The sequence below is a fragment of the Geotrypetes seraphini genome, chromosome 9 (assembly GCF_902459505.1).
Source record: "Geotrypetes seraphini chromosome 9, aGeoSer1.1, whole genome shotgun sequence".
Lineage (NCBI taxonomy): Eukaryota > Metazoa > Chordata > Amphibia > Gymnophiona > Dermophiidae > Geotrypetes > Geotrypetes seraphini.
This window is the reverse complement of record NC_047092.1, coordinates 164,473,846-164,494,628: the sequence shown is the minus strand read 5'-3', so window position 1 is coordinate 164,494,628 and position 20,783 is coordinate 164,473,846. Positions and strand designations below refer to the sequence as shown.

Genomic DNA, 20,783 nt, shown 5'->3' with positions numbered 1-20,783 from the left:
ATTTCTGTGACTGGGTGACCAGAGACTTGGATAGAGGATGTACACTAGATGTGGTGTATTTAGATTTTAGCAAAACGTCTAATAAATAAACCGAGTGCTCTTGGGATGGGCCTCCAAAGTGACGAGCTGGGTCAGGAACTGGTTGAGTGGAAGATGACAGAGGGTAGTAGTCAATGGAGATCGCTCTGAGGAAAAGGATGCTACCAGTGGTGTGCTTCAAGGTTCTGTTCTTGGACCTGTTCTTTTTAACACTTTTATAAGTGATATTGCTGAAGGGCTGTCAAGTAAGATTTGCCTCTCTGTGGATGATACCAAAATAGAGTAGACACACCGGATGGTGTGAACAACATGAAGAAAGACCTAGCGAAGCTTGAAGAATGATTTGAAATTTAATAGTTAAAATATAAAGCTAAGAAAAGCAAGGTCATGCATTTGGGCTGCAAAAACCCAAAGGAAAGGTACAGTTTAGGGGGTGAAGAACTTTTGTGCATGACAGAAGAGAGAGATTTGGGAGTGACTGTAAGTGATATTAAAGTGCCAAACAAGTTGAAAAGGTGACAGCAAAAGCTAGAAGAATGCTAGGGCATAGGAAGAGGTTTGGCCAGTAGGAAAAAGGAGGTATCGATGCCCCTGTATAAGACTCTGGCAATACCTCATTTAGAATATTGTGTACAGGCGTGACTTGGCACGTGCAGTGGATGGAAGTGTGATCGTGGAGCTCTGATAGCCAGGCAGCGGTTATTATAAATATATTATACATTTTTGCCAAAAAATTAAATTTTTGTCGTCCGGGTGCTGTGAGAAGATGACCAGCACACGCCAGGGGAAAATTGAGGCGGCTTTTGCGACATACGGTACGGCAAAGCGCCTCAAGCAAGATTTGGCGGCGGCGGCAAAAGCCCCACTTCCTGAGGAAGAATAAATAGGGAAAAAAGACATAATGGCTGAACTTAAAAAAATTTCAAAACAGATCCAGAAGAATGCAGAAAGCATTCAAGATGTAAAAGAAGTGTTAAACATTAACAGGCAGTTAGAGGCTGCTTCTCAAAGAATGACAGTTTTAGAATCCAGGATGGATCAGATGGAACTAACTGCTGTTCAAGCTAAGGAAGATAATAAAATCATCAAAGAGTTACAGAAAAGGCTGGTGGATTATGAGAACCGTGGCAGAAGAAAGAACATTAAAATTTTTGGACTGGCAGAAAATTTGGAGGGGGGAAACCCGGTTTAGTTCCTGGAGAATTTGCTCCCAAAGCTGCTGCAGCTGAACACTAAGTACCCCCTAGAAATTGAACGAGCACACAGGATTCCTTTCCAACGGTCATCAAATAACTCTAAGCCTAGACCTCTGATTTTCAAACTTCTGAGGTTCAGTCAAGCATTTGAAATATTGAGCTTAGCAAAAGCTGATAAAAATTTAAACTACAAAGGCTCTAAGCTGATATTTTTGCCAGATTTTTAAAAAAGTACTGTGGCTGTAAGGCAGCAGTTTCTTCAACTTAGAGCGCAATTAAAAGAGAAAGGATACAAATATGGCTTATACTACCCTGCAAGAATGAGAATTTCCTCTGGAAATAAGTCACTTTACTTTGAGGATCCAGAAAAACTGAAAAAGTTTCCTTGCCAACTCAGAGCCAATGTCTATGTGAAGTGTTTCCAGGAATAAAAGAAAGAAGAAATGAAAAAGATTGATTAATTTTCAGATATGTTATTTCAGGAAAAGAAGAAAGAAGATATAAAGAGGATTAACTGATTTCCAGATATATTATTTTAGAAATAGAAGAAGGAAGAAATGAAGAGGATTAACCGTTTTAAAGTTATATTATTATTGAGCTTTTGTTAAGTCTAAAGAGAGTCTATTGCTTTTCTTGGATATTTCTGGTCTGAGTTTATTTATTTGTGTTCTTTTCAGTATTTTTCTTTTGAATGAAGGTCAGGATATGAGGATGGAAGGATGACATAAATGTTATGTGTCATTTCTTTAATGGAATCTTTTTAAGATTTGGTTGGATATTATTAATGAGGCAGTAGATTTAATGAATTAGAGGAAATTGAGTATGAATTTAAGAATGTAAAGCGTGGTGTCTTGATTTTATAAGATTTACGTTTATGAAATGTGATTTCATTACCTGTATAAGTGATTTCTTTGATTAATTTTTTATATTTAAAATTATGAGTTAGGCAGCAATTATATTAAATATGATTGATTGATAATATAATTATAATGGGTAATTAATTGATTTTGAGTTAAGAATTGATCAAATATAAAGGTTTATGAATTTTACTTTAATAGGAGTATTTAATTTTTTAATTAAATGAATTAAGATAAGGCTATTTAAAAAAAAAACAAATATTTTTATTATTCTGACAAAGATGAAATGTTTTAAACGTTGCCTGGGGGGAGTGTAGGGGGTTACATATCCTATGTGCATTACAAGTGTTACCAAATGGTGGGAGGGTTTGGGAGGGATGGGGATGGGGGGGGGGGTTAATAATATGCTTAATATTAAATTTTGGGAATAAAGGGAATGGATATTTAATCTATTTATTATTAGAAATTAAGATAGTGCTGGAGTCTAATCATTCTATAATAATTAAAAATTTATATTATTATTGGAATAAATTTTTAGTTGAATGATGGTTAAATTTTTTTCATTAAGAGTAAATGGCCTCAATCATATGATCAAGAAAAAGAAAATGTTAGATTTCCTTAAAAAGCAGAACTCTGATGTATATTTCATTAAAGAGACACACCTGTCATTTAATGACTCTAGGAAGCTGGAAAGAGGATGGATTTCAAAATGTTTTTTTGCTCCAGCAAATGGGAAAAAGGTGGGGGTTGCTATATTAATAAGTAAGAAATGTTTAGCGAATTTTCAGATGGTTGCTGCTGACCCATTGGGTAGGTGGGTGCATGTCAAAATGAGCATGGGAAATAATACCCTTGATTTGTTTAATCTATATGCTCCAATTCGAATCAAATGGAGTTTTTTTAAAAGTATACAACAATTATTATTACCACTGGCTGCTTCCAATTTGGTAGTGGCTGAAGATTTCAATGATGTAATGGACCCGATTGTGGATAAAAGTCCAAGTAAAATTATAAAATCATTAGGGTTAGATAATTTGGCTCAATCTTGTGATTTAATAGATATATGGCGTATTCTTCATTTTAATGATCGGGAATTTTCTTTTTGTTCACAAGTTCATAAGTCTTTTTCAAGAATTGATTATATATTTGTTTCAAATAAATTAGCTCAGAAAGTGACTAAAGCCATCATAGATCCTATCATTTTATCTGATCATGGTGGTGTTTGGATTGAATTACAATTAGATGAACAAGATGAGGTAAAGCCAATTTGGAGGTTTGATAATACTTTGATTGCAGATTTAAATTTTATTGAAGAGTTTAAATCAAAAATGATTGAGTTATTTCAATTTAATGATTCTGGTGATATTAATAGTGAGGTGTTATGGGATGCATTTAAAGCAACAATGAGATGTCATATTATCTCATATTCAGCGCATGTTAGAAAACAAAATAAAAAACAATTTTATGATTTGGAAAAAGAAATTAAAATTCTAGAAAATAAATTAATTAATAAATGGGAACAAAGTACATTACAAATTTTGTTAAAAGCTAAAGCCAAATATAATGAATTATCTTCAAAGCTTGTTAGGAATGATATATTTTATCAGCAAGCTCAGTATTATGGAAATTCAAATAAGGCTGGGAAATTATTAGCAAATTATCTTAAGGCAAAAAAAAAGGAAAACAAAGATTGTTGTAATAAAAGAGAATCATATACTAAAAATGAGCATATTTTACAACAGTTTTTGGCTTTCTATAAGGAATTATATTCTTCAGAGACTTATAGAAACAAAGAACAAGATGGTAGACAATTTTTAAACTCAATTAATGGACCACAAATTCCTGAACATATAAAAGGAAGTTTAGAAGAACCTATATCTCTAAAAGAATTAGAAACAACATTGAGGTCTCTTAGAGCTGGATCCGCTCCAGGTGGTGATGGTTATACAGTAGAATTTTATACATCATTTCAAATTAACCTTTTACCACATTTGTTAAATTTATATCAATATCAACTGACTAAAGGTTGTATTTCAGGTACTATGGCAGATTCGTTGGTTATTGTTTTGCCGAAGCCAAACAGAGATCCTACTTTGGTTTCAAACTACAGGCCTATTTCATTAATAAATGTGGATGGGAAAATTATTGCTAAATTATTGGCTTTAAGATTGGCAAAAGCTCTCCCTTTTATTATTGATACTCACCAAACAGGATTTGTTGCAAGGAGACATTCTTCTCATAATACTAGATTGGCTTTTTATACTTTAAATTTAACAAAAAATATGAATGATCCAACTTTCTTGGTCTCTCTAGATGCAGAAAAGGCTTTTGATAGAGTGGAATGGAATTTTATGTATCAAGCATTAGAATGGTTTGGGGTGGGATCTGGTTTTATTCAAATGATTCAGACGTTGTATAGCTCTTCTGGTGCAAGATTATACATTAATAATAGTTTATCAGTCAGATTTGACTTGCGAAGGGGAGTTAGACAGGGTTGTCCCTTATCTCCATTGCTCTTTGATGTTGTTTTGGAGCCCCTGTTAATTGCTATTAATCAGGCAAGGGAGATACAGGGTATTCCTTTTTCGAATTGGGAATATAAACTCTCTGCTTATGCGGATGACATTCTGCTTTATTTGAGAAATCCAGAGACCACCATTCCATGCTTACTTGAATTGATAGAGAGATTTGGAAAGTTTTCAGGATATAAGATTAATTGGAGTAAGTCTGAAGTTCTCCTGCTTAATGTTCATTGTGTCAAGAGATTACTTAATTCTTTTTCCTTTTGCTGGAAAGATGAGGGTTTAAAATATTTAGGTATCTTTATTAAAAACAATATTGAAGACACAGTAAAGGAGAATGAAAAACTTTTATTGAAAAAAGTAACAGAAATGTGTGAAAAATGGAATCCGTTGCATTTATCATGGTGGGGGAGAGTTCAAACTATAAAAATGATGATATTGCCTGTAGTTTGCTATCAAATGAGTATGATACCGGGTTTTTTTCAGGGGTTATTTTATAAAAAATTGAATGGTATTCTTACAAAATTTGTTTGGTTGAGTAAAAGACCAAGAATTGCATTAGTATCTTTACAAAAATCAATTTCGGAGGGGGGGGGGATAAATTTTCCAAATTTTTATAGGTATCATCAAGCCTATATTCTATGTCAGGGTATGTATTGGATCCTCCCAGAGCTCATGGAGAATGTCGACTCCTGTTTCCTATACATCTGGTGCATTTGCTTAGTATAAAAATACTTAGAAGATATAAAGAGAATAAAATATTGGTTGATACCTGGAAAACTGTAGACCTTCAGACAAATGGTTCGACGCTGAACTTCTCCATTTAAAAAGACAATGCAGACACCTCGAAAGAATATGGAAAAAACAGAAACAAGACCAAACAAAAGTAGCATGGAGAATCCAAATCAAACAATATAACATCAAACTAAAGGAAAAAAGGAAAGCATACTATTCCAAACTATTAGGCACTGAAAACCCAGACTCAAAAATACTCTTCAATATTGTAAGAAAACTCACAGACACCAAACCTTTCCTAGCTACTCAAGGAAACCAATCTCCTTCAGCTCACCAATTAGCAGACTACTTCAAGCACAAAATCACCAATATCAGATCCACATTCAACAATTCATTAACCCTCCTCGATGAGATTATAACAACACCAACAATAGATGAAGCCTTAGTAGCTGACAGAACGTGGACTAACTTCCCCAAAATACAATGGAACGACATGACTCGACTATACAACAAATATAGTAAAACTTCTTGTGACCTAAACAGCTGCCCATCGTACCTGCTAACAACCGCATCCATCAAGTTCAAAGCTAACCTCATGAACTGGCTACAATCCACGCTCACAGATGGTCACTTCCCACCAGAACTAGGCGAGATTATTATCACCCCCATACCGAAAGATCCCAAAGCTCCAAACAATAATCCAGCCAACCACAGACCCATCGCATCAATCCCATTATATATCAAACTACAAGAAGGTCTTGTAGCACAATACCTCACCAACTACTTAGAAGACCACAACATACTACACCCATCACAATCAGGTTTCAGAAAAAACCACAGCACAGAGACACTACTTGTATCTCTAATGGATATAGCACACCAACACCTCAGCAAAGGGAACAGGATACTACTTATCCAACTAGATCTTTCAGCAGCTTTCGACCTAGTGGATCACAACATACTACTCCAGATACTAGACGCCATAGGGATCACAGGTTTGGTACTCAACTGGTTCCAAGGCTTTCTAAAAACTAGAACTTATAAAGTAAAGACAAAAGACCACATATCTGACCCTTGGTCAAACCCCTGTGGAGTACCACAAGGATCTCCATTATCACCCATACTTTTCAACCTCTACGTATCCTCACTGGGCACCACTCTAGACTCCCTAAATATAGTCTCATTCAGCTACGCAGACGACATAACAATCCTTCTCCCCTTCAATACCCAAGACCCCAACTCATCAGGACGACTGAAAATAACTCTGGAAACGGTAGAAACATGGATGACCAACCACAAACTGAAACTGAACACGGATAAAACCAAATTCCTGCTGCTAGAAAAAGACAAAGAACCTACCTTAACTGATCTGACGACAAATGCAATCACATACCCAATACAGCCAGCACTCAAAATCCTGGGAGTAACAATAGACAGGAGATGCACAATGCAGACTCATACTAACAAAACCATCCAAAAAGCCTTCTACACCATGCGCAACCTGCGAAAAATAAGAAAATTCTTTGACAAAATTCAATACAGGATCTTAGTCCAATCACTTGTACTAGGACTTGTAGACTACTGCAACAGCCTTTATCTACCCTGCCCCGCTTACATGACCAAACAATTACAGACAGTACAGAACACAGCACTCAGACTTATCTACTCGCTAGGAAAATACGATCACATCACTAATGCCTATCTCGACTCACACTGGCTACCGATACAAGCAAGAACTCAATTCAAACTATACTGTTTATTATTCAAAGCACTAAACGGAACAGCACCTCTCTACCTAAACAGCCGCCTAACCCGAAACCTCTCAACTAGAGTAAGGAGAACCCAGACTCCATTCACCTACCCCTCACTCAAAGGCACAAAACGCAAAAAGCTATATGACAACCTACTTGCTACACAGGCCGCGAAAATTGACCCCACCATATCCAAGCTGCTGATCACAACTACGGACTACAAAGCGTTTCGAAAAGATATAAAAACCATACTATTCAAAAAACACATCCCAATATTATAATCTACCATCATCTTCTCTCCCTTCATAACCTACTGCAACTCACAACCAACTGCAACTTCGTCCCCATAGGCAACATCTAATCTAGCTGCATCGGGCGTAAAGCCAATTCATATCTAGAAACACAGCCTCCCCAAATACCGAAAAAATCAGATATAGCAACCTAGGAACAGACGATTTTTGGTAACATAAGATTATGCGTTGTAATATTATGTAAATTAACATAAGGTTATGCGTTGTAATATAACATAAGGTTATGCTTTGTAATATCATGTAATGTAAGTTATGCAATGTACTGGAATAATAAGGTAAAATAACATAAAATAACTCTACGTAAAGTCTTGTAAAGTTATGTAAGATAAATTATGTAAGATAAATTATGTAAACTTAATGCAAGTTATGCAAGCACGGTAAGGATAATGTAAAGTAACACAAAGTAACTCCACGTAAAGTTATGTAAAGTTATGTACGAAAAGTTAAGTAAAGTTAGGTTTGCAAAGTTTGTAAAGTTATACAAATAATTGTATTGTCATCGCCTGGAAATGTCCAGCCATCTTCTAATGTAATCCGCTTAGAACCGCAAGGCACAAGCGGAATAGAAATCACTAATGTAATGTAATGTAATGTAATATTAGTAATTTGACACCTATTCCAATTTCTAAATCATTACATCAATCCATTTGGCTGAACTCCAAGATTAAAATTGGCGAATGTCAATTCGGCTGGAAGCAATGGGTTATTGGAGGTATACGTACTTTGAATGATATTATTTTAAATGGTTCGATGCTTAGTTTTTCACAATTGCAACATAAATATGGTTTAAATAAGACACAAAATTTTAGATGGTTGCAGTTGAAGCATGCTATTCAGGAGGGGTTCCCTGAATGGAAGAATCTTAACAATCAATATAGTTTGGAATTCCTTTGCTTTCAGGTGGATTTCTTGGGTCACCAAGCCGCACAGTGGTATAAATTACTTAATGAATATCTGAATAAAAAAAAGAAAACTGGGTTGAGGGATATTTGGAGCATTGAGATCAAGCACCAAATTTCTGCATCTCAATGGCCACAAATTTGGTCTTGAAGATTAAAGTCTACAATGTCTGCATCTATGAGGCAAACATGGCTGTTTTTATTGCATAGAGTGTTTTGGACCCCAGTTCGTTTACAAAAAGTAGATACTTCTAGGTCTAATAGATGCTGGCATTGTAATAAGGATGCAGGGACTTTAGATCATTTAATTTATTTCTGCCTTGTATTAATGCCTTTTGGAAATCAATTTGGCCCCAAATTAATTTGCTATTAGAAAACTTTGTTGCCTTGTCATATGACACAATTTTATTTGGTACTTCAATGAGGTTTGAAAGTCAAATTTCAATATCTAACAATAAATTATTATTAATATTGACAGGAGTTGCCATTCAACACATCACTAGAAATTGGAAAGACTATGCAAGACTTAACTATACCTTTTGGTGGAATTCAGTATGTTATACATATAAAATGGAAAGAGTTCTTGCTTTACAGAATGGGAATTATGATAGGTTTAAAAAGATATGGGGGCCATTGATTGAATATTCAAATGATTAGACACCTTTAAATGTTTGAAATTTTATAATAAGAAGGGATATAATACATATATGAATTAATTTTATTGATATAGGGAGGGCTGGGAGGATGGGATGGGGGGTAATTTAAAGTATTTAAGATTTATGGTTAAGAATGTACAAGAGATTTTGTATATTATAAGATATCATATTGTATACTTGTTAATTGAAGTGAAAATGAATAAAGAATTAAAAAAAAAAAAAAGAATATTGTGTACAATTCTGGAGACCGCACCTTTAAACAGATATAAAAAGGATGGAGTCGGTCCAAGGGAAGGCTACTTAAATAGTGCATGATCTTTGTCATAAAGCGTATGGGGGGACAGACTTAAAGATATAAATCTGGATTTTGGGATACGTTTCCGTACCTTTCTGGAGGGGGGGAGCAGATCCCGGGTCTAGAATCTCCGTCTCCTTTTTTCATAAGCAGCTGGGTGCCCTTGGTCCTTCCAGGGATTTTTCTTCTATATTGGAGGCTTGGCAGCGGTATTTGGGGAGGGAGCTTGGGGCGGATCTTTTGCTCTACGCTCTTAAACATATCACAGTTCTAGTACATAATGCTGAGATCCGGGAATGCCAATATAGAACCATCTTGAGAGCGTATAAGTCACAGAGTCAAGCCTACCATATGGGCTGTGTAGATACCCAACTTTGTACTACCTGTATTACTGACGTAAATTCTTATTTTCATGGTCTTTGGCTTTGTGAGGGAATACAGGGTGGTTGTTGTTGTTTTTTTTTGGGGGGGATATGGCCTCTTTTCTGCAGGGACTGGTCTTTGACCTAAGGGCCGCCGCGTGATCGGACTGCTGGACACGATGGACCACTGTCTGACCCAGTAGCGGCAAATCTTATGTTCACACTCACTGAACACCGCTCCCGACGTGCCTGAACGTTCACATGGAAGTGTCGAATAAAGGAATGGAATGAAAACCAAACCGCAGCTTTACAGATATCCACTGGAGGTACAAGAGAAGATTCAGCCCAAGAATTGCTTGCCCCCGAATGGAATGAACTTTGAGAAATTCTGGAACAGGCTTATTTTGGAGAAGGTACGCCAAAGCGATAGCCTCCTTGATCCAGTGCACAATGGTAACCTTGGAAGCACCTGCCCCCCTTACGAGGACCCGCTAGGAGAACAAAAAGACAATCAAACTTATAGAACTCCTGCGTCCGCAACTGCCTCTGCTCCGACGAACCCTCTTGACTACCCAAGTCCGGGAGGAACATGGACTAATTGACATGAAAAACTGCTGCTGTAACCTGTCCCTGTTATGTCAAAACTGGGAGAAGACACTTAAGGCTAAATACAAGATGGAGGGGCTAACTGAGGAAAAATGGCAAAAAACACGCCAAAAATAGACCCTCCAGGGCCTGTAGAGGCTGAGAAGACTGAACTGTCCCAGCCACTAAAGCAGGCAAAAGCCAGCATCAGTTGAGAGAAAAAACAGCTGACAGAAAATCGCTCCATGGGCGGCAGGAAAAGACTGGGCTTCCCTGCAAAGCTCTGTCGGCCACGAGGCACTAGCGGAGGGAACCCTTGGACACCAGCATCCGATGCTGATGAGACTTCCACAACAGCACCGGCCCGAACAACTGTTTTCAAGCCGGCCGTGAGTGCCTCGCATCTGGACCAAATTGTGCACCTCTCCCCCTGAGAAGTGCTCAATTGCTCCATATGCGACTTAGCTGAAAGAAAACTGCCAGTTAGTTGAAAAATACAGTAATTTACAGGATATTTAAAGGGAAAACAACCCTTTAGACCGGCACTGCCTCAGACTCCACTGGCTCTCTAAACAATATGCCTTACCACCAAGGGGTAAGGCTTATTGTTGAGGCACCTCTACAAAAATGTGGGTAGGTGGAGGAAGGTGGGGGGAGGGTACCCCGCTCAAGACCCACCAGATTTGACCCCTCCCCAGGTCAGACGACCCCCAAACAGGGTCCACCCAAGCTCAATCCGGCAACAAAAAGGGACACAAATTCCTACACATATTCCAACAGCCTACCAAGGGAAATGGGTACAGCTCACCACACCTGCTGGAGACTGAGAGAAGACTGAGGTAAATAGGGAGGGGTAACATGATATGTACAGTTCCAAAGTTTTGCCTCAGTCTCCACCTGCTGGTCATGAGATATATACCCGCTTGAAAGAAGATTAATCCTATACCGGTCTGGAGAGTGCTAAAGAATTAGCTTTTTCAGACATGTCCCATCCAGCCCAAATTTTCTCATAGGTTGAAACTGCCTTACCACTCACTGTGACCTGTGCTTTGGATATCCTGCAGCTGCTCAGCTCTAAAAGTAGCTGGATATGAGAGAAGAAATCAGTATCTCACTGGAACTGTCCTGCAACACTGAAATCTTAGGGCTGCCAGTTGGATCGAAGTCTTATTGATCCTCAACCCCCATGAATGCAAAAGGGGGAGGTGAAACACAGCTGGCACCCTGAAGAGCCCCCTGCAGGTGTCTAATGGCATGCACTCAAACCCCTGCAACCCAGTAGGCGAGCAAAGCTTCTAGGGGCTGAACCCACACCTTCACAAAGGTTTTTGCAGGTTGGCTAACAGGAAACACAGAGGGATTGTCCTGTCAGCTGCAGACCTCAGTCTGCTTCACCTCATCGCAGGCAGAGCTTAATCTCTGATCTGGGGAGTACCGAATGCCACCAAAAACTGCGAAAAAACACAGACAAAATAAAGAAATATACCAAGCACATCAGGAAGACTCCTTCCAGCTCATGTGCACAAGGAAAAACTGAAGGGGGCAGCATAGCCCTCTGGTGAAGCAATTGAAAAGCTGGAGTGGATTCCTTCTGCATGGCTCACGAGCATGGGGAGAATACCCTAAAGTCAAGAATGACACACCAATTGCACAAGAAATCAAATTATTCTAATATGTTTATAAATAAAATTCATTCCACTGCCTGTCTATCTATCCAATCCCAAACCCCCCTTTTCATTTTTTTTTTTTTCAAGTACTTTACTAACCTCTGCTTCAGTAACATCAGTGACTACAGATGATCCCATTCTTCCTTTCATTACTTTACTTCCACCACCTGTCATTGTGCCTAAAGGGAAATACAAGTAGAATGTTATTTGATATCCTGCCACGGGTAGTGGAACATTTATGTTGAAAGAAGTGGTGAATTGGGGTAGGGGTGAAGTGCTAAGACCTCCCTATTCCCCACCCTAAACTTTTCCCTCTTATCTACATTTTTTTTCTTTTTTTACATAAACCCTTGCTTCTCCCACCTCAGAACTACCCCCCTCCCATTCAAAGCCCACTTCTACCTGTCTCATTGTCAGTCTACATGGATTCACTAGAGGTAGTCTTGTCAGACAAATCGGATAGCACAGTTACTTACCGTAACAGTTGTTATCCAGGGACAACAGATATTCTCAACAGGTGGGTGACGTCACCGACGGAGCCGCAGCAGTCAGCCTTGCAAGCAGACTTTCTTGAAGATCTTTATAGAGCTTACGAGTGCTGCACTGCGCATGCGCGAGTGACTTCCCGCTCGAGTCAGGGTGCACGTCTCCTGTGAGGTACCTCAGTTCAGATAGCTAGCTAAGAAGCCAACCAGGGGAGGAGGGTGGGTTGTGAGAATATCTGCCTTCTGTCCCTTGATAACAACTGTTACGGTAAGTAACTGTGCTTTATTCCAGGACAAGCAGGCAGCATATTCTCAACAGGTGGGTGACCTCCAAGCTAAGCATAAAGGGATGGAGGGAGAGTTGGCAATTCAAGAAAATAGATTTTGTAAAACAGACTGGCCAAAATGGCCATCCTTTCTGAGAAAGTATCCAGACAGTAATGAGAGGTGAATGTATGAACCGAGGACCAAGTGGCAGCCTTGCAGATTTCCTCAATAGGAGATGATCTGAGAAAAGCTACAGACGCCGCCATTGCTCTAACTCTGTGGCCTGTGATTCGACCCTGCAGAGAGAGACCAGCCTGAGCATAGCAGAAAGAGATGCAAGCAGCCATCCAGTTGGATATGGTTCGCTTTGAGACAGGATGCCCCAACTTATTTGGATCGAAGGAGATGAAAAGTTGTGGGGCTGTTCTGTGAGGTTGAGTGCGTTGCAAGTAGAAAGCCAAGGCACGTTTACAGTCCAAAGTATGGAATGCCATTTCTCCAGGGTGAGAATGAGGCTTTGGAAAAAATATTGGAAGAACAATAGATTGATTAATGTGAAATTCTGAGATAACTTTAGGAAAGAATTTTGGATGAGTACGGAGGACTACTTTGTCATGGTGGAAGACTGTGAAAGGTGGATCCACAACCAAAGCTTGTAACTCACTGACTCTTCGAGCAGACGTGAGGGCAATCAGGAACACCACTTTCCAAGTAAGATACTTGAGATGAGCCTTGTCAATTGGTTCAAATGGAGGCTTCATCAATTGAGCCAGGATGACATTGAGATCCCAGACCACTGGAGGTGGTTTGAGCGATGGATTAACATTAAAAAATTATTTCATGAAGCAGGAAACCACAGGGTGTGCAGACAGAGGTTTTCCATCAAGAGGCTGATGAAAAGCAGCAATCGCACTGAGATCAACTCGGTTAGATATAGACTGGAGTCCAGATTGTGATAAGTGAAGTAAATAATCCAAAACAGAAGCCAAGGAGGTAGACATTGGCTCCATTTGGCGAGTAGAACACCAAGCAGAAAATCTAGTCCATTTCTGACCGTAACACTGCCTAGTGGACAGCTTTCTGGAAACTACCAAAATGTCCTGTACAGATTGAGAAAACTGTAGAGAGTCAATTAGGTTGAAAGGTACCAAGCTGTTAAGTATAGAGACTGCAGATTGGGATGAAGTAAGGACTCTCGACTCTGAGAAAGCAGAGAGGGAAAAACTGGTAGAAGCATAGGCTCCCTGGTGCTGAGTTGAAGAAGAAAGGAGTACCACCGAGGAGCTATCAGAATCATGGTGGCATGTTCTGTCTTGAGTTTGACAAGAGTCTTGAGAATCAGAGGGAATAGAGGGAAGGCAAAGAGAAACTGACCTGTCCAATCCAGGAGGAAAGCATCTTCCTTGAGACGCTGGGGAGAGTATATCTGGGAGTAGAACTGAGGCAGCTTGTTGTTGAGAGGAGATGCAAAGAGGTCTATCTGAGGGGTCCCCCATTGAGCAAACACCTGACGTAGAGGTGAGGAATTGAGTTTCCATTCGTGAGACTGCAGAAGACAACTCAATTTGTCCGCCAGACAGTTGTGCTGACCTTGAATGTATACAGCTCTGAAAAAGATGTTTTGATGGATCGCACAATCCCAGAGCTTCCGAGCTTCTTGACAAAGGGAGTGAGATCCCATACCTCCCCTGTTTGTTGACATAGTACATGGCGATTTGGTTGTCCGTCCGGACAAGGACTACCTTGTCGTGAAGAAGGTGTTGAAAAGCTTTGAGAGCATTGAAAATTGCTCCGAGTTCCAACAGATTGATGTGACAAAGACGGTCTGCGGGAGCCAATGTACTTGGGTACGGAGACCGTCTAGATGGGCTCCCTCTGATGAGGGAGAGTGTGGAACAGCAAACCTCTGGAAAGATTGGAAAAGAGCATCCACCAGTGGAAAGACTGCCTCAACAAAGGAGTTACTGTAATTTGTTGAGAAAGTGGGTTGGTAGCTTGTTGCCACTGAGATGCCAGGGTCCACTGAGGTATGCAAAGATGAAGTCTGGCAAAAGGAGTCATGTGACCGAGTAGAATCATCATTTGTCTCGCTGAAACTGATTGGAGATGAGACACCTGATGGCAAAGGCGAATGAGAGCGTCTTGACGTGGTGGAGGCAGGAACACTCTGAGCCTGAAAGTGTCTAGAATGGCCCCTATGAACTGAAGAGACTGTGAGGGGTGCAACTGGGATTTTGGAAAGTTGACTTCGAACCCCAGACATTGGAGGAACGTAGAAGTCTGTCGGGTCGCTGCAATAACTCCTTATTGAGAGGAGGCTTTGATGAGCCAGTCGTCCAGGTATGGAAAAACTTGAAGACCCTAGGTATGAAGGGCTGCAGCCACCACCACCAGACACTTCGTGAAGACTCTGAGAGATGAGGCAAGTCCTAAAGGAAGAACTCTATATTGCAGATGAAGATTCCCCAACCGGAATCATAAATATTTGAGAGAGGCAGGATGAATCGGGATACGAGTGTAAGCCTCTGAGATCCAGAGAGCATAGCCAATCACCCTGATTCATCAGGGAATATAAAGTTGGTAAAGAAAGCATCCAAAATTTCTCTTTGACTAGAAATTTGTTGAGAGCTCTGAAGTCCAGAATGGGTCGCAAATCCCCCATCTTCTTTGGGACTAGAAAATAACGGGAATAAAAGCCCGTGTCCCGCTGGTTCAAGGGAACCTACTCGACAGCTCGAAGGCGAAGAAGAGCCTGAGCTTCCTGAAGAAGGGGAAGTTGCAACGAATTGGAAGGACACTCTCTTGGAGGGAGATCTGGAGGCACTTGAAGAAAGTGAAGTGAGTATCCCTCCCGAAGGATGGTGAGAATCCAGAGATCTGAGGTGATCATCTCCCACTGGTGATAAAAATGGTGAAGACGACCTCCAATGGGCAGAAGAGAAGTCTGATGAAGGGAGGTTGGGATGCTCAGACTGGGAATGTAAAAAAAACCGAGCTGGTTTAGCCGCAGCAGGAGTCTGAGCTTTCTGCTGTCATTGTTGCTCTGGCGGTCATCTAGGCGGAGGCCTGGAGAAAGCCGGTGTCGTTTTTTGAGGATAACGATGTGGTGGATGTTTGTATGGCCGAGCAGGAGGAGTCTTAGGCTTCGGCCGAATTAAGGAAGCAAAAGAGCGCTTATGTTCAGAGAGGCGCTTTGTAGTAGCTTCAATGGAATCATCAAAAAGTTAATTTCCCTGGTAAGGTAAGTTCGCTAGACGGTCCTGCAGATTGGGATCCATGTCAACAATGCGGAGCCAAGCTTAGGCGACGCATGGCTACTGTAAAAGCAGAAACTCTAGAAGAGAGCTCAAAGGCATCGTATGTGGCTTGCAGCATGAAGAGTCGAAGTTAAGACAGAGTTCGAATAATCTGTTTGAATTCTGAAAGACACTGTTCCTCATGAGCCGGATAAAAAAAACTTAGGCATTATTTTGAGGAAGTGATTAAAATAAGCAGTGAAAGTGTAATTGTAATTGAGAATTCTGTTTGCCATCATGGAATTCTGATATAGTCTACGACCAAACTTGTCCATGGAATGACCCTCCCTGCCTGGAGGGACTGCAGCGTAGAGCTTAGATGGTTGAGCATTCTTTAATGAAGATTCCTCAACCAAGGACTGACGAGACAATTGAGATTTCTCAAATCCCTTACAAGGTACAGTGCGATACCTGGATTCCAGCTTAGATGGAAAGGCTGTAATGGAATAAGGAGTCTTCATATTCCTGAAGAAAGTTTGCTTTAAGACAGGAGTCATAGGAAGCCTCAAGGTCTCCTTGGGTGGATGACGCAGCTCCATATTTGCCAAGCACTCAGGAGTGTACTTGGAATCAGAGTGGAGATCCAGCTGAAGAGCTTTCCCCATATCAAAGACAAATCTCACAAATTAGGCAGACTTCAAGGTAGAAGGACCCTCAGAAGGAGAGTGAGACTTAGGAGCCACCAAATAGGAAGGAGAGGCTTCTTTGGAATATTGAGGAGGCTCCGAATCCAGTCGCATAGTCACTGAAGAAGCTCCACTACCTGTGACAGGAGGAGTCAAAGAGTGCTTGCGCTTATAAAGCCTCGATGGTGAAGTCCCCGGAGTCCGAGGAACAGAGTGGGTCAAGGCAGGAGGAGAAGGGTCCCTCGGAAGCGGTCTCGATAGAGGAGTCTTCGACCTGGATGGACTTCGAGGAGAAGCAGCCAGTGTGGAAGCTTTGCGAGACCTATGTTTAGGTTTTGAAGAAGTCTCGACAACCTTTGATAAATGAGGCATAGAAGACTCAGTATCCGGAGAGATCTTCTGCTTGAAAAAAAACTCCTGACTGCGCTTGGAAGCATGATGCCTCAAATGCCTCGAGCGATGCCTTGATCGAGGTTCAGGAGACTGTGTCCCAGGAGGCGGCGAAGAGTCACTGGATGACAAGCGACGAGACTTCTGAGGCTTGCCTCGAGGTGCTTGAAAAGGAGGCTCAGACTGGCTCTTAGGAAGCAGGGTTGAGGCCAGGAGGAGTTGATCCATGACCGAGGAAATCTGAGTGGTCAGAATGGCTTTCAACATATCCTCGAACATAGGCACCAAGATGAAGGGATCAGGTCTCGAAGGTGCAGCTGTGCGCTCCAAAGAGGGCGACCTCGAGGATGAGTATTCCCTATGTTTGGAGGCCCGCTTAGCTGGAGGTCTCGAAGAGGCTGGCAGGACCGTAGGCACGGCCTGGGATGCCTGAGACTCTGGAGGCTTCTTAGGAAGGGTACCTGAAGGAGAAACATGAGAGTTACCCACAGATGAAGACTTAGGAGGGACTGCAAGTGAGGCCTTCGAGACCGAAGGTGTCGCGGTCAAGGCCTTGATCGAGGCAGCCACAGGTGTCGGGGTCGAGGTCTTGGAAGTCGAGGCCGTCCCCAAAGCCGAGGTTGAGACCCTCTCAGCAGACTGCTCCATCGTGCCAAATAGTTGAAGAATTTTGGTACGGCGTCTGCGAAGGGCTCGAGGTTGAAGGGTAGCACAGCGCGAACAAGTGTCGGGGCAATGTTCAGGCAAGCAATACACCAACGATGGCAAGCAATACACCCAGGCAAGCAATACACCAATTATGAGGGTCGGTGAGTGAAATTACCTTGCCGCACTGGCTACACATTTTGAAACCGGTAAGAGGCCGGGACATAGAAAAAGAAAAGGATGACGAAAGAACGAGGTTCAACGGCCAGGCCTAGGCTGAAAGGCTGCCGGCCAAAAAGAAACAAAAAACTTTTTTTTTTAAAAGGAAAAAGAGAAAAAGATACGCGGGCACAGCGACTGAGAAAAATAACAAAGCCACGGTGCAAGAAGGCAACAAAGTAGATGCAGAGCTGAAGTGAAGAGGACTTCTCGGTTCCGAGGAAAATGTTGAACTGAGGTACCTCACAGGAGACGCGCGCCCTGACTCGGGCGGCAAGGCACTTGCACTTCCTCTCCTACGTCAGAATTGACGTCAGGGAGCGGAATGCTGGTCAGCGCAACACTTCTGCAGGGAAAGCTTGGGACGGCGGTGGCTTGGGGGCTGTTCCCGGTGGCAGCAAACCGAGTGGCTTGGGGGACGGCACGGAGACAGAAAGAAGGGGGAACAGGGAGACAGAAAGAAAAAGTTGGGGGAGAGAATGAGGTCTGGAGGAGAGGAAACATACAGGAGGCTGAAAGAAAGGAAGAAAGATTGGATGCACAGTCAGAAGAAGAAAGTGCAACCAGAGACTCATGAAATCACCAAATAGCAAAGGTAGGAAAAATGATTTTATTTTCAATTTAGTGATCCTGTATATAGCATTAAGATAAGAAACAATATATGCAGTGTTAGATTTGTTTTATAATGGTTTTGCGGCTCCAAGTTTTTTTTTCTTTTCGAAAACGGGTCCAAGTGGCTCTTTATGTCTTAAAGGTTGCAGACCCCTGGTATAGACAGAGGATTACTATACAGGTCCTGGACCTGATGGGCTGCTGCGTGAGCGGAATGCTGGGCATGATGGACCTCTGGTCTGACCCAGCAGAGGTACTGCTTATGTTAATAGATTATCAGTTTTCATAAAGATCTTTAGACCTCAGCAGTGCAGTGCAACCCAGGAATCACTTTATCTCTGAATATTAAAGCACTCACTTCATCAGTCTTCAAATATTCAAATTTAATACAGTGAACATTTAATCGTCTTTCATTTTCAAACTTTAAACTTGTAAAGTCTAATAGATGCTGGCATTGTCATCTTGAAGCAGGGACATTAGATCATCTTTTATTCTATTGTCCATTCATATTAATATTTTGGAAATCAATTTGGCCTCAAATTAATAGGATGTTAGAAAATCCGATAGCCTTGACATATGATACGATTTTGTTTGGTACTGCAATGAGAGCTCGAAGTCAAATTTCATCAAATAACAATAAACTTTTATTTATATTGACTGGAGTAGCAGTACAGCAAATTACACATAATTGGAAAAATTATGACAGATTGAACTATAATTTTTGGTGGAACTCAGTTTGCCATATATATAAGATGGAGCGTACATTTGCAACACAAAAAGGATATATGGATAAGTTCAAGAAGATTTGGGGACCATTGACAGATTTTTGCAATGACTGATTTTAATTTTTCCCCATAATAAGATAATGGTTAAAGAAGGGAGGGAGGGAAGGGGTAAAGAATTTATTCTCTTTATTATACATTATAAAAAATATATCATAATGAATGAGTCCTATGAGAAATTAATGTGATAAAGGGAGGGAAAAGGGTTCATAATTAAATAATAATTGATAAAATCATTACAATATATATGTTATATAAATTCATAAGAAAAATAATATAAAATATGGTTTATATAAAATACATTATAGAGATATCAAGTGTATTGTTAAGATAAATGTATGGAAAATTTATAACACTTGTTGATATGTGAAAGAATCAATAAAAAACTTAAAACAAAAATAAACTTGTAAAGCAAAATCAACTTTCACTTAGCTTTTGTCAGTGGTGACACCATCCGACATGTTTTGCTGTCAGGCTTTCTCAAGGTAACATCCCCTCATTTCACCTGCTCGTCTTCTTACCTTACTTTCTCTATTTACCTACAGAAAAGTAAGGGGTCAACAAGATAAGCGGGTGAAATGAGAGGACATTACTTAGAGAAAGCCTGACGGTGAAACATGTTGGATGGTGTCCTTGCAGACAAAAACTAATTGAAAATTAAATGTTTCACTATTGGGAAGAATGTGTTGAATTTGAATATTTGAAGACCGATGAAGTGAGTGCTTTAATACTCGGAGATAAAGTGGTTCCTGGGCTGTACTGCTGAAGTCTAAAGTTCTTTATGAAAACTGATAAACTATTGATATACATCGGGAAAGTTTTTTGATCCATTGCGTCTTGTAGGGGAGGCATGTTTGTGCTTCTTAACTCTTTTATGAGGCTTCCATGATACAGATAGCAGATACAGTGAAGGTGTCAATTCTTGCTCTGAACTGCTGACGCAGTTGGTGCAATGTCGATGCTTGAGTAGATCGAAGTTGGATGTTAAGGTCAGAAACTCCAGCCATTCTCGATATCACTGAAGTTGTACCAATGAGCTTCTAAAAAGCTTCTAAAAAGTTTGCGGCGTTTAAGCAACCTCTTCTGCATGTGCAAGCAGAGGGTGCATAAAATATCTCAATGGTTAGGACCAAGACACTGCACATATCAGTTGTACAGATCAGTGCCTGAAACGAACCTATTACATCTAAAGTAGTGCTTGAAGCTTCTATGTACGCTGGACATCGATAGTAAAACCACCAACACAAAGTCAAAGGGCTCAATGGCCAGAGGAGCTCCAGTAAACTCAACACTTAAAAGAGCTGATGTTCTCAGAATGGAAAAAGGCTTCATAGGGCCCAAGAAAAAGCTGAAAAATTGGGGAACACTCAACTAAAACTAAAAGTAGTAAAAAACAAAACAAAACACAAAAACAAGAAATAACTAAAGAGAAAATCCAGAAGAGAAAGCACCCAAAAGACAAAATTTGACATATTGAGAACTCTTGAGAACAGATATTCTCGGCTCTGCAGGGAAAAAACTGCAGGTCCCATCAGCTGATATTGGATGGGAAAGCACCAGCACACTTGCTGTACAGGCAAACCTAA

The 20,783-nt window shown here is 40.6% G+C and overlaps 1 protein-coding gene across 6 annotated transcripts in view; it reads right to left on the bottom strand.

The window, feature by feature from the left end:
- SMC4 (structural maintenance of chromosomes 4) overlaps window positions 1–20,783 on the bottom strand; it is a 238,359-nt gene that overhangs the window by 85,986 nt on the left and 131,590 nt on the right. For all 6 annotated transcript variants that reach the window (XM_033959216.1, XM_033959220.1, XM_033959218.1 and 3 more), the window contains one exon: window positions 11,975–12,054. In XM_033959216.1, coding sequence (XP_033815107.1) covers window positions 11,975–12,054 — 80 coding nt within the window. The remainder of the gene's footprint in view (window positions 1–11,974; window positions 12,055–20,783) is intronic.